The following is a 13803-nucleotide window of genomic DNA, read 5'->3' on the forward strand; positions in this document are numbered from 1 at the left end:
CAAGAGCTTTTTCCGGTCTGCCTTTTAGGTACAGTGGCCCAAGCGCTTGGGCCATCTGCTGCTTTTCCAGGCACATTAGCAGAGAGCTGGACTGGAAGTGAAACAGCTGGGACTTGAACCGGCGCCCATGTGGGTTGTCTGAACTGCAGACAATGGTTTAACCCGCCATGTCATAGCAGTGGTACCCATAATACATTTTTTACAGTTACCTGCTAATTTCTCCAGATTTGTACCATAGTTTTGTAGGTGTAGCAAATTTTTTTGCTTTTTTTTTATGAAAACATTCCTGAGAATGCCCAGAAAATAAAAAAGCATATTAAGTGTACATCTTTAAAGATTAACATAGAACGTCAACATTTATTTTGTAACACAGGTGCTGTTAATAGATACTTTTTGTGTGAAGTGAAAATTAGATATCAGCTTTTAACTTTTTCTTTAAGCAATTGAATTCCCTTTATATGTTTCGAAATGCACCCTGTCTGTAAGGTCTGTAAGAATGAGTAAATTGAATACTGCTATTTATAATGGTTTTCCTGGTTTTGATTTTTGATGGTTGTGATTACTGTCCCTGTGCTAGTTTAACCATTAGTAAACTAATTCAGATATGACATTTGTGGAGTCTTACCAAGTTGTAAATTTTTTTAAGTTTTATTTCATGTAATTTGACAGAGATGTAGAGATAGATTTTACATCCACTGCTTTACTGCAACTGCTGGGCTTGTGCAGTAAGCTCCATCTGGCGAGTACCACTGGGCCATCTTCCTTTGAATTTACCAGGCCATTAGCAGGAGCTGGAATGGAAGTGGAGCAGCATGCTATGACATGGTGCCTACCCCACCAAGAAAATAATTAGCAACCAGCTTACTGTCATATCTCAAATAGTAAAATAAGCTAAAATTCTTAGAATCAAATTTGTAAAATTTGTGATTTTACCTGTTTTTATTTTTATTAAAGGCTTTACTTATTTATTTGAGAGGCAGATTTTAGACACAGAGGTCTTCCATCTGCTGGCTATCTCCCCAAATGGCTCAATTGGCCAGACTTGAGCCGATCTGAAGCCAGGAGCCAGGAGCTTCTTTTGGGTCTCCCATGTGGGTGCAGGAACCCAAGCACTTGAATCATGTTTTGCTGCTTTCCCAGGCCACAGAGAGGTGGATTCAAAGAGGAGCAGCTGGGACATGTATTGGCGCCCATGTGTGATGCAGTTGCCACAGGGGGAGGCTTAACCTACTATGCCTTAGTGCCTGCCTCTGTGATTCTACTTTCAAGTTTATTTTTGTGTCTTTCTAAATGTTGTTATTTGAGAGGCAGTGAGACAGAGCTCCTGTTTGGTGATTTACTCTCTAAATGACTACAGTTGGCAGCCGGGGGGCTGGGACAGGCTGAAGCCAGTACCTGGGAACTCAATCCAGGTTTCTCACATGGGTCTCAGGTGACCAAGTACTTCAGCCATCTGTCACTTACTACTGTCTCCAGGGGTATGTATTAACAATAAGCTCTTAACTGGAGTGGAGCCAAGATTTCAGTCCAGACACTCCAGGATGGGATGGGGGCATACCAAGTGGCATGTTAATTGCTATGACAAGTGCCTGTTCTTTCAAAATTATTTGAGCTTTATGGTTTTTTAATGATTCTGTTGGGGAAGCATCCATTTCACCCATTTTAGATATTTCTGGCATTAATGCTTGGGTTATTTTGCATGACTATTAAAACTGTCAGAGTTCTCATTGGCCATTTATTGTGTAGAATACCATTTTCAGGATTGCAAAACTAAAGAACTTTTAAAAGTCCTGATACTGAATAAGATGTGGTTAGGATATTTAGTATACTATCACTCTGAAGGTACTGGATCATGTTAAGTTTTTATATATGGACATTTTTATACATTTTTGGTGAAGATGGGCATGGAAATATTGACAGGCTAGTTAAATTAAAAGTGCTTTCTGAAAGTGTGTATTTAAATTAAAAGAATAAGTAAAATTGACATTGTGTTCTCTACTCCTATTAGAGAGCCTATTGATAATCTAACTCCTGAGGAAAGAGATGCACGGACAGTTTTCTGCATGCAATTAGCAGCAAGAATTCGACCACGGGATTTGGAAGAATTCTTCTCCACAGTAGGAAAGGTAATATTAGTCTGTGTAGGGAGGTCAAGTAGGTGGAAATCAGTGCTTTAGGAGTTGTCAGTATGGCAGATAAAGAAGAGAAGACATTAGAGAAAACATTTAAATGTCAAATCATGTATTTGAGTAAAAGAATTAGCTTTTGCCAATGATTCAATTTTTTCATAATCAGGAATTTAATTGTTTTTAGGCTGATTAATGTTAACTGCATATCATCAAAAGATTTTTTTTAAAAAAGATATATTTATTTGAAAGGCAGAGATAGCAGAGAAGGGGGATGACAGACAATGAGTGCTTCCATCTGCTGGTTCGCTCTCCAAATGGCCAATCTGAAGCCAGGCGACTGGAGCTTCTTCTCTGTTTCCCACGTGGGTGCAGGGCCCAAGGGCTTGGGCTATCTTCACTTGCTTTCCCAGACCCACTAGGGAGCTGGACTGGAAGTGGAGCATTTGGGACCAGAACCAGTGCCCATATGCAGATGAGGGCTGAACCTTTGATGGCACAGCAATAACCCTAAGAGATTGTGTTAGAAATCTACTTAAAGTATCTTTCACACACAAATGCTCTTAACAGCTGGGGCTGGGCAAGTGATGCAATGGGGTGCCAAGAAACTTGCAAACACATCTTCCATGTCGGTGGTAGGAGCCCAGAATACCTTGTATTATCACCAGTGCTTGCCAAGGTCTACATTAGTAGGAAACAGGAGTTAGGAGCCATAGCCAGGTAGCAAAACCCAAGTAGAGTTGCAGAGAGAGCAGGAGAGACAAGTCTTCCATCAGATGGATCACTTCCCAAATGGTCAGAATAGCCAGAGCTGGGCCAAGCTGAAGCCAGCAGCTTCTTCTGGGTCTCTCACCAGGGTGCATAGGACCAAGCACTTTGGTCACCCTTTACTGCTTTTCTTGGCCACATTAGCAGGGAGCTGAATAAGAAGTGGAGCAGGTGGATCAATACAGTGCCCAAACCCATGGTGCCACAGGCCCTGCCCCCAGCCTGGAAGTTTATGTAATACTAATAAGTTAGGTGATCTTGTTGTGGTTTAAATTACCATTAGTCTTTGGCTTAGTATGAGACTCAGTAATTGCTAAATATTTACAGAACATTTGCTAAGTTATACAGAGATGTGTTCTTACATTGTGTAAGTTTTACATTAATGTGTAGGTTTTTTTGTTTTGGCCTCGAGTTAATGTTTATGAAGTTGCAGTTAGTTCGTAAAGGTTTACTTTTGATACTTCAGAATCCTGAACCTGTTTGGGATGTGATAATCATTTCAGAACTTAATGTCTGGCAACAGATTTTCTTTAATAAGTGATTTAACAGTTTCTATGGACTGTTGAATCTGAAAAGACCAAAGGAGTCCTGTCTGGAGACTTCCAGTTTTAATATCTGTTCCCATTAGTGTCCCGTATAATGAATATGTGTTGGCTTGGGGAAAAATATGTTCTTTCAGTGGAGCAAGAGTAACTGATTAAGCTTTGGTAGCTTTTACCATTATTTTTCAAAAGTGATAACTTTGAACTGAAAATGATAAAGCCTAAACTACAAAGTTACTCTTGTTTGCTGAGAATACCATATGTTTATGTGAGATTGTTTACTTTTTTATTTATAGTTGAAGTATATTAAATGCTTGTGTTTGTTATATTTTGAAAAAATAGTCTCAACTGAAAAATTTTTTTAAGAGTTTGAGATGCAGATAGAGCTAGAGACAGAGCTCTTTGATCTGCTTATTCACTCCCTAAATGCCACAACAGTTGGCTTTTTTTTTTTTTTAAGATTTATTTTATTTATCTGAAAGAGTTACGTACAGAGAGTAGTAGAGACAGAGAGAGAGGTCTTCCATCCACTGGTTCGCTCCCCAGATGGCCACATTGTCCAGAGCTGCATCGATCTGAAGCCAAGAGCCATGAGCTTCTTCCAGCTCTCCCAAATCGGTGCAGGGGCCCAAGGACTTGGGCCATCTTCTACTGCTGTCCCAGGCCATAGCAGAGAACTGGATTGGAAGAGGAGCAGCCGGGCCTAGAACCGGCACCCAGCGTTGACCCCAACAATTGGCATTTGATCTGAAATCAGGAGCTTCTGCTATCACTGGGGTTTTATGGCCCAGGCACTTGGGCCATTTTTTTGGTGCTTTTCCAGGCCACCAGTAGAGAGCTAGATTGGGAGTAGAACAGGCAGGACTCAATCAGTTGGTGCATGGGATGGCAGTGCCGCAGGCAGAGGCTCACCAACCACACCACAGCACTGGCCCCTAAAGATTTTTTAATGGTTTTGTCCTTTGCTCTATCGTTAATGAGCCTTGTGTATATTTTTGAAATAATTATAAATAGACATGAGTTACAGTATATGTTTACAAATAGGACTGTTCATTAAAGGGTGTGTTTCTTTCCAGGTTCGAGATGTGAGAATGATTTCTGATAGAAATTCAAGACGTTCCAAAGGAATTGCTTATGTGGAGTTTGTCGATGTGAGCTCAGTGCCTCTAGCAATAGGATTAACTGGTCAACGAGTTTTAGGAGTGCCAATCATAGTACAGGCATCACAGGTAAATTCTGGGTTAAGAATTTGATTGTTGATAGTGCTTAGGTTGGTGTAATGTTAGGGATTTCAGTGCATCATAAAAGTTAATCACTGCTTGTTACCTTGAGGCATATGTTCTCAAGACCTATTTTTGGTTTATAACTTCTGAGTTACAACTTGCAAGTAATGTGTTCTCAACCATCCTGTTCCAATTTTTATAGAAGTTTTAAATACCTTCTTCAAGAAAAATAAAACCTGAGAACTTGGTCTAGAACTTTATTGATTTGCAGTAATCTGTTAAGTTGTAGAAGTATCTAAGGGTATATTTTTCCTGTACTTTATAAATAGAATAATGCTTAATATTTTTACCATTTTGTAACATGCATAATATAATGTTAAGAATAGCTTAAACAGCCATGAGTTCTAATAAATTGGTTTTTTTAAGATTTTTAAAATTTATTTGTTTGAGAGGTAGCATTAACAGGGAGAGACAGAGAGAAAGGTCTTCCATCTGCTGGTTCACTCCCCATGGCTGGAACTGGGCTGATCAGAAGCCAGGGGCGTCTTCTGGATCTTGCACGTGGGTACAGGGGCCCAAAGCACTTGGGCCATCTTCCCACTTTCCCAGGACATAGCAGAGAGCTGGATCTGAAGAAGAGCAGCCAGGACTAAAACCTGAGCCCATGTGGGATTCCAGCGCTTCAGGTGAAGGTTCAGCCACAGAGCTGGCCCCTTAATGTTTCTTCAAATTTGAGATGCTGCAATCCTGTTTGGAAGACATCTTCTGTTTGGAATATCCCAAAACGTGATTGGGTTATACTTAACTGAAATCCCAAAGTGGGTGACCTGAGTATTGCCTTGGAAAAATGAAATGAACCAGCATATTTTAGATCTCAGGTATAGAGAAGTTGGAACTCATCATTCTATTGACTATAAATTATGAAAGTATTCTTGGAATTCTTGATGATTACTTACATCTCTTAAATACATTACTGATTTCTAATAACTTGGGTTTTCAAAAATAGCCAGCTTAGTGTTACTGATACAGTGTGCACAATGCACTAACAAGAATGCTGATTGCTTTGACACCACTGAAATACTTTACAATTGCTTCTAAATCTGGTTGCTTCGTCAGACTAATTTTAAAGTTATATAAGCCTTTTATAATCAGAGGTGTCTTGATATTTACTTTCAGTGACCATCTAAGCTGTGTGTTACCATGGCCTTTTAGTTTTTAAGATTATTAATTTATTTGAAAATCAGGAATTATAGGCCAGGGAGAGAGACCGATCTTTTACCCACTGAGTTAATCCCCAGGTTTCAACAGGCAGGGCTGCACCAGGCCAAAGGTAGGAGTTAAGTCTATATCTCCCATGTGAGTTACAGGGCCCTAGATAGGTGGGCCATCTTTGGCGACTTTGTTAGCCTTTTATCATATGTTAAGATATTATTATGCTTAGATGTTTTTTTTAAAGGAGGAGGGACAGAGAGGGAGAGGGAGAGCGAGGGAGGGAGGTCTTGCATTCGCTGGTTCACTCTTCAATTGGCCGCAGCTGCCAGAGCTGCGCCAATCTGAAGCCAGGAGCCAGGAGCCCCGAGCCCCGAGCCCCTTCTGGGCCATCTACTGCTTTCCCAGAACACCTCAGAGAGCCAGATCAGAAGTGGAGCAGCTAGCTGGGACTCGAATCTGCACCCATATGGGATGCTGGCACCGCAAGTGGCGATTTTACCCGCTAAGCCACAGTGCCGGACAAAAAATTTGAGAGTACTTGGTATGGTCATGTGCTTCAATGTAAACTGAATATGAAAATAATCATTAATTCTTGTTACGAGGAGGACAAAACTGTTGAATGAATGGTGCCATTAAAGGTTGAAATGAAGGTTTTTTTTTTTTCCTAAAGATTTATTTTTATTTGAAAGTCAGAGTTATGCAGCAAGGAGGAGAGGAAGAGAGAGAGGCCTTTGATTCCCTGGTTTAACCCCAATCAGCTGCAGCGCCTGCAGCTTTGCCGATCCCAAGCCAGGAGAGGAGCTTCTTCCTGGTCTCCCATGCGGGTGTAGGGGCTCAACTACTTGGGCCATCTTCTATTACTTTCCCAGGCCATAGAGAAGCAGATTGGTAGTGGACCAGCCAGGACTTGAAAGTCACAGTTAAATAGGTAGTAACATATCTTCTGTCTGCTGGTTCACTCCTCACATGACTACAATGGTCAGTAGAAGGCCAAAATGAAACTGGGAGTCAAAATCTTGGTCTTCCATATGGATGACAAGGCCCAAACACTTGCGGCATCTTAAGCTGTTTTTCCCAGGCATTAGCGGGGAGCTGGATTAGAAGTGGAGCAGCCTGGCTACAAGCTAGCATGCCATCAGCATTGGAATAGATGACTGCCTGAATTCGTTTCAGGAAAGTGACTTACGTTAGGATATTAATTGGCAACTTCTCATTTGTTAATGAGAGTCAGATCAAGTACTAATAAGCCAATTGGTTTGCTTGGTGATCAGTTTATACGTTCTGGCCCAAGAGTACCCAAACTGGTTACAGCTTGTCAGTCAGTTGGCCTACTGACTGATATGAAAGGGAATAGTTAATTTCAGTGAGTTGAATTGGATCAGCAGTTTCATTAAGCAATATTATATTTTCTGTATTTATAATCTATGATAGCTTAAAATTGATGTAATATTTTGTGATTGCGTTTTAGCTGTGGAATGGAGTGATTATACAATTTCTTTTATCAAAGCTTTTGCGTGTGATAAAGTGTTAACTCTTACTAGTTGTACAATTCAGTGCCATTAGTTACCTTCACGATGTGTTGTACAAATAAGATGACTATCTAGGATATCCTCAAAACTTTCTCATCCCAAGAAAAACTACCCAGTCAGCTGTAACGCCTACTCCCAGCACTTGGTAACCTTGAAGGTACTTAGTATGAATTTACCTTTTTTACATGCCACATGTAAGTGGTTTCTTAGAAAAGTTTTCCTTATGGTTTTGACTTTAGTGGATATTAACCTCTGATCTTTCATATCATTTGCAAACCAATGTGTGAATGGAGTTTAATCTTTGCTTTGTACTGACTTTAAGCATTGTACATTTTGCCATATTTTATTTGTAGGCGGAAAAGAACAGAGCTGCAGCAATGGCAAACAATTTACAAAAGGGAAGTGCTGGACCTATGAGACTTTATGTGGGCTCCCTGCACTTTAACATAACAGAAGACATGCTTAGGGGGATCTTTGAGCCCTTTGGAAGGGTAAGTCCAAGTTCTTTTCATGGATCATTAGTTGGTTTTTGAACCAAATATAACTGCATAACAGTGTCTTTCCATGAGATCTTTCATCCGTGTGATTGATTTCCCAAATGGCCAGGGTGGGCAGGCAGAAGCCAGTAGCTTCATCTGAGTCTCCCACATGCCATTGGGCCATCTTCCCTGGCTTTCCCAGGTGCATTAGCAGGGAGCTAGAGCAAAAGTTTAGCAGCCAAAGCTCTAACCCATGCCCATATAGGATGCTGGCTTGCCAGTGGCAGTTTAACTGATTAAGCAATAATGCCGGCCCAAGTTTATAGTATTTAGAAGAGAGGTAGAGGCAGTGGTTTCTGAAATTTGAGTGTCAACTTAAGAGTGTAGGTTACCTAAAACAATTTATTTAAAGATAGAGGATTTGATAGTTATAATGTTTTAATGAAATGCATAATAGAATCCATTCTCTTAAAAAATCCATACAAATAAGTGTGTTCTATACTCAGCAACAGATGCTAACTTTGGTGTTTTAAGACTTATTTTGTTTGGAAGAATTTATAGAGAGGGAGAGACAGAAAAATCTTCAACCTGCTAGTTACTCCTTAAATGGCTGCATCTGTTGGAGCTGTGCCTGTGTCCAGGAGGCAGGAGGCTCTTCTGGGTCTCCTTCCTGGGTGCCAGAACCCAAACATTTGGGCCACCTTCTGCTCCTTTCCCAGGTGCATTAGCAGGGAGTTGGATAGGATGTGTCAACGGCTGAAACTTGAACAAGCACCCAAATGGTATGTCAGCTCTGCAGGTGGTAGCTTAATGTCTTGTGCCACAGCTCCGACCCCAGGAATGTTTTTTCAGTCAAATTTTAAAAGTGTATAGAGATGCTTCTCTACTAAAGGAGTGTTTGTGGTCATTTTTTAGAATAGATGTTTTGTTTTTTTTATCTGTAAGTCACAATGAAGAGAGGGAGAAAGAAGTATTCCATCCAGTGATTCATTCCCTAAATGCTGGAATGGCTGGGGCTTATCCAAAACCAAGCCAGGAGCCAAAATCTCCATCCTGGTCTCCCATTTAGGTGGCAGGGGTGAAAGTACTAGGGCTGTCTTCTGCGGCTTAATTAGACCTGTTAGCAGGGAGCTAAATGAGAAGCAGAGAAGCTAGTAGCTAGGACTCAGACCAGTGCTGTGATATGTGCTGCTGGTGTTCCTGGTGGCGGCTTATCCTTTGTGCCATAATGGTGCCCTGTAGATGATGTTATTTTGGAATAAATGTTAGTAGTAGGCTGTTATGGTTTAAAGACTTACTGTTTTAAACTTACTGTTGTTTACTGTTTGAATGGCAGAGTTAGAGACTGATCATCCACTGGGTCACTCCCCAAATGATCACAACGGCCAGGGCTGGGCCAATCCAAAGCCAAGAGCCAGAAGCTTCTTCTGGGTCTCCCATGTGGGTGCAGAGACACAGGCACTTGGTTCATTTTCTATTCTTTTTCTAGGTGCATTAGTAGGGAGCCTAACTGGAAGTGGAGCAGCCAGGATTCAAACTTGAACTTATATTGCATGCTGGTGTTTTATGCAAGGGTTTTATTCTGCCACAGGACCGGCTAATTAAGAGTCATTGTATGCCCATGAATAAAAATCATGGTAATTACTACACATTATCCACTGCTACTCTACAAATTACCCTAGGATATGCTTTTTTTTAAAAAGATTTATTAATTTATTTATCAATTTATTTGAAAGAGTTACACAGAAAGAAGGAGAGGTAGAGAGAGTTCTTACATCCACTGGTTCACTCCCCAGTTGGCTACAACAGCTGGAGCTGTGCTGATCCAAAGGAGACTGAAACTTCTTCTGGGTCTGCCAAATGGGTGCAGGGACCCAAGTGTCGCTCCCCCACTCGCGGAGGAACGACACCGGACCCTGCGCTGTTCTTTTTGCCCGGCCCTTCCCGGGTTTGCTGCCTCCACCCCCCACCCCCGTTTCCGCGGAGGGGCGGCACACCGCCGGCCGTCTCTAAGGGGATGCTCAGATGTTCCTCTCAGATGTTCCTAGTGCATGTTGTCTCTCTCCTCCTTTATAGTCCTCTTCCACCAATCCCAACTCTGCTGCCCACATGCCGAGCACGTTGCTCTCCAATCAGGAGCAGGATCAGCTCCTGCAGCCTATTAGTCGAATTGGTGAGGCAGCTGTGCAGAAGTTGTTTATTCTCAGCGCCATATGATGGGAGATCAGATGCATAGAATTAGTCTTAGCAGTTCCAATAATTTAGTCTAGTCTCGGTTGCTCCCCACACCCAAGGACTCGGGCCATCTTCTTCTTTCCCAGGCCATAGCAGAGAGCTAAATTGGAAATGGAACTGCCGGGACTCGAATTGGCGCCCATTTGAGATGCTGGCACTTGCAGGTGGCGGTTTATACCCACTTCGCCCCAGTGCTGAACCCCCTCCCCCGCAGCCCAAGGATATGCTTTTTAGTATTTTGTGACTTCTCAGCTTGTTAATGAGACTGCTAAAGAGTGAATAATACTCTAACTTAGGGTGTTGAGATGTGGGTGTGTTATTTATTTGGAGTATAAAATAAATATTGGAAGTATAAAATAATGTACATGTTATACATTTTGTGATGACAAAATGAAAAAAATTGAAACTTCTAGAAAGTGAAATAGAAAATAGGCTCTTTGTTTTATGTGCTTACTTACACTAATTTTTATGTATAGGGTAGAGTGCATTTCCATTCAGATAAACAGTGAAGTCACATTAGGATAATTGGCCAGTCACCATAGATACAACATTTATGTTGAAGGGAGTGCTTATATTTTATGTTTTTGTACTTTATTGATAGCTTTCTTGACATTGTATAACAATAAAACAACCAAAGTGAGCATTGACTTACAGTGTATAGCTACCACTCTATCCAGGTTTTCCAGTTTACTCCCAACATTTTTCAGTTTCCTGTGTCTTGATAAAATTTTCAATTTTTGATATTTTTAGCATAATGAAAATGAAACAAAAATGCCTTATTCATTTGTAAGGCTGAAAGACTGATAATCACTTCACTGGTTCACTCCCGAAATGACTAAATTATCCACAATTAGTCCAGTCCATTTGGATGGCAGGGGCCAAGCACTGTGTGCATCATCTGCTGTTTTCGTGGGTACATTTTTAGTGGAAACAAGCAGAGACAACCAGGGCTTGTATAGGCACTGTGGTACTGGCTATTGGTTTCAGCTTCTGCCACTGGAGGATGATTCATTTTGTTTGTGATAATTGTATAATAAAATAGGTCAATAAATACCTACTTTCAGTGGCTCATATATCAGGCACAACATAGTCTTCATTTTTTTCTTGTTCCTGACTATAACTTCTTGCTTATAAGGTAGTGTCAACTTTTAGGTTTTTGGGGAAAGGATTTGATAAATTTTGAGGACAGGAGAAGATTTTTCAAACTGTCTCAAGAGTTAAATAATCTTAGTTTCTTTTGATTTGCATAATAATTATGTTTTGTTATTTTAGATTGAAAGTATACAGCTCATGATGGATAGTGAAACAGGTCGATCAAAGGGATATGGATTTATTACAGTAAGTAATTGCCTTGTTAAATGTGATTTGAAAATTTTTCATAAAGTGACATAATAAATGATACTGCTCATCATTTGGGTTGGAAGGAGGAGGGATACATAATACGTTCAAGTTTAATACTTTCAAGTTTGTCATTTTTTTATTTTTACTTTTATTTTCTTTTTTTGACAGGCAGAGTGGACAGTGAGAGAGACAGACAGAAAGGTCCTGCTTTCCCGTTGGTTCCCCCTCCAATGGCTGCCGCGGCTGGCGCACCGCGCTGATCCGATGGCAGGAGCCAGGCACTTATCCTGGTCTCCCATGGGGTTCAGGGCCCAAGCACTTGGGCCATTCTCCACTGCACTCCCTGGCCACAGCAAAGAGCTGGCCTGCAAGAGGGGCAACCTGGACAGAATCCAGCGCCCCGACCGGGACTAGAACCCGGTGTGCCGGCGCCGCTAGGTGGAGGATTAGCCTAGTGAGCTGCGGCGCTGGCCTCAAGTTTATCATTTATAACCATTTCGTACTAGGCTTTACTGATTGATCAAACCTGAATGTTTACTTTTTTCCTTTTAACATTTGTTGTATTTTTATGTTTTTTTTACACAGCCATTTTTCTTAGCCAGCTGTTCATATAGGTGAAGATTTAATTAAGCCTCTGACTCTTTTAGGGCAGATTTTGTTTTACTCCCTCCCATTTTTAAAAAGTATTTGAGAGAGCTTTCCTCTTTGCTTGTTAGTTCCCCAAATGGCTACAGTAGTTGGCATTGGGCCAGGCTAAAGATGGAAATCAGGAAATCCATCATAAACTCCCATGTCAGTGTCTGGACTCAGCGACTTGAACAGTCATAATTGCCTTTGAAGGGTATACATTAGCAGGAAGAAGATTTGGGAGCAGAGCTGGGACTTAAAAGCACAGTCTAGTATGCATGTGAGCTTGTATTGCCCCTCCCATTATGACGGGTATTATGGGTATAGTGCATTCTTGTCAGTCCAATGAAGTTCTCTTGACAGTTTATTTTATTTAAAACCCTTTTTTATTGTATATTCCAAGAAAGTAAGACCAAGATTGTCTCATTGAAAGTGTTTATGGCTAGCCAGGGAAGTATAATCCTAGTGGGATTATGAGGTAGCAGCTACTACCTGGTGACATGCTCTCCATTAGGCCACAATGGCCAAGCCTCATCTGTTTTCTCCTATGTGAATGCCAGGATCCCAGCACTTGGGCCATCCTCTGCTGCTTTCCCAGACAAATTAGCAGGGAGCTGGATGGGAAGTAGATCAGCTGGGACTAGAACCAGCGCCCATATAGGATGCTGGTGTCACAGTTGGTAGCTTAATCAGCTATGCCACAACACTAGCCCCGTGCCTTTAATTTTTTTTTTAAATTGATTTATTTGACCATTTCCACTGCTTTTTCCAGGCCATAGCAGAGAGCTGGATCAGAAGTGGAACAGCTAGGGCTTGAACTGGAGCCCATATGACATGCTAACAGTGCAGGCTGTGGCTTTGCCCACTACACCATAGTGCCGGCCCCAGCAATGACTTTGAAAAATATATTTATTTATTTATTTATTTATAAATAAGACACAGAGAGGACTTCTAACTACTGGTTCACCCCTCAAATGGCTGCAGTGGCTGAAGCTCCATGAATCTGAAGCCTGGAGCAAGGACACCACATGGGTGCAGGGAACCAAGCACTTGGACCATGTTCCATGGCTATTCCAGACCATTAGGAGGTGGATCAGAAGTGAAGTAGCCTGGGCTTGAAGTGGCACCCATATGGGAATGCAAGGCACTGCAATTAAGGCTTCATATATTATAATAGGATTCCATAATTTGAATATATATTTATTTGAGAGGCAAAATATATATTTATTTGGTTCACAAAAAAAATTGGCTGTAATAACCTTGGTTGGGCCAGGTTGAAGCCAGGAGAACCAGGAACCCCATCTATAGCTCTGGTGGGTGTTGATTGCTATAACTTGGTCTATCTTTTGTTTCCTTCCCTGGCTCAAAAGCAGAGGGCTGGATCAGAAGCAGAGTGGCAGGTACTTGAAATGACACTCTGAATACACTATGCCCATGGTTGCAAGCAGTGGTTTTAACCCACTGCACTACAGCATCAAACCCCAGGGTTCTCTATTTTTTCAGCTGTCATTTAAAACTATCTCATTACAACAAGTTTTGAGGAGCATATGGTCTGTATAATGTAGGTTGTGTTACTTTTAGTACTACATTATAATTACTCAGTGTGTTAATATTTTATGTTTTAAAAATTTACTTTCATTTTATTTGAAATGTAGATCTTTTCAAATCATTGGCTCATTCCAACTTTAGTTGGTAGTGGGCCAAACTACAAACAGGTGCCT

The 13803-nt window shown here is 41.2% G+C and overlaps 1 protein-coding gene across 31 annotated transcripts in view; it reads left to right on the forward strand.

Annotated features, from left to right (window-relative positions):
* The window catches only part of RBM39 (RNA binding motif protein 39), a 34328-nt gene that overhangs the window by 11000 nt on the left and 9525 nt on the right, over positions 1-13803 (forward strand). For all 31 annotated transcript variants that reach the window (XR_011379715.1, XM_051844909.2, XM_051844906.2 and 28 more), the window contains 4 exons: positions 2009-2126; positions 4513-4665; positions 7754-7891; positions 11387-11452. Coding sequence is in view for 30 of the 31 variants with exons in the window: in XM_051844909.2 (XP_051700869.1) it covers positions 2009-2126; positions 4513-4665; positions 7754-7891; positions 11387-11452 (475 nt within the window). In the remaining variant the exon portion in view is untranslated. The remainder of the gene's footprint in view (positions 1-2008; positions 2127-4512; positions 4666-7753; positions 7892-11386; positions 11453-13803) is intronic.

The sequence above is a fragment of the Oryctolagus cuniculus genome, chromosome 11 (genome assembly GCF_964237555.1).
Source record: "Oryctolagus cuniculus chromosome 11, mOryCun1.1, whole genome shotgun sequence".
NCBI classification, from domain to species: Eukaryota; Metazoa; Chordata; class Mammalia; order Lagomorpha; family Leporidae; genus Oryctolagus; species Oryctolagus cuniculus.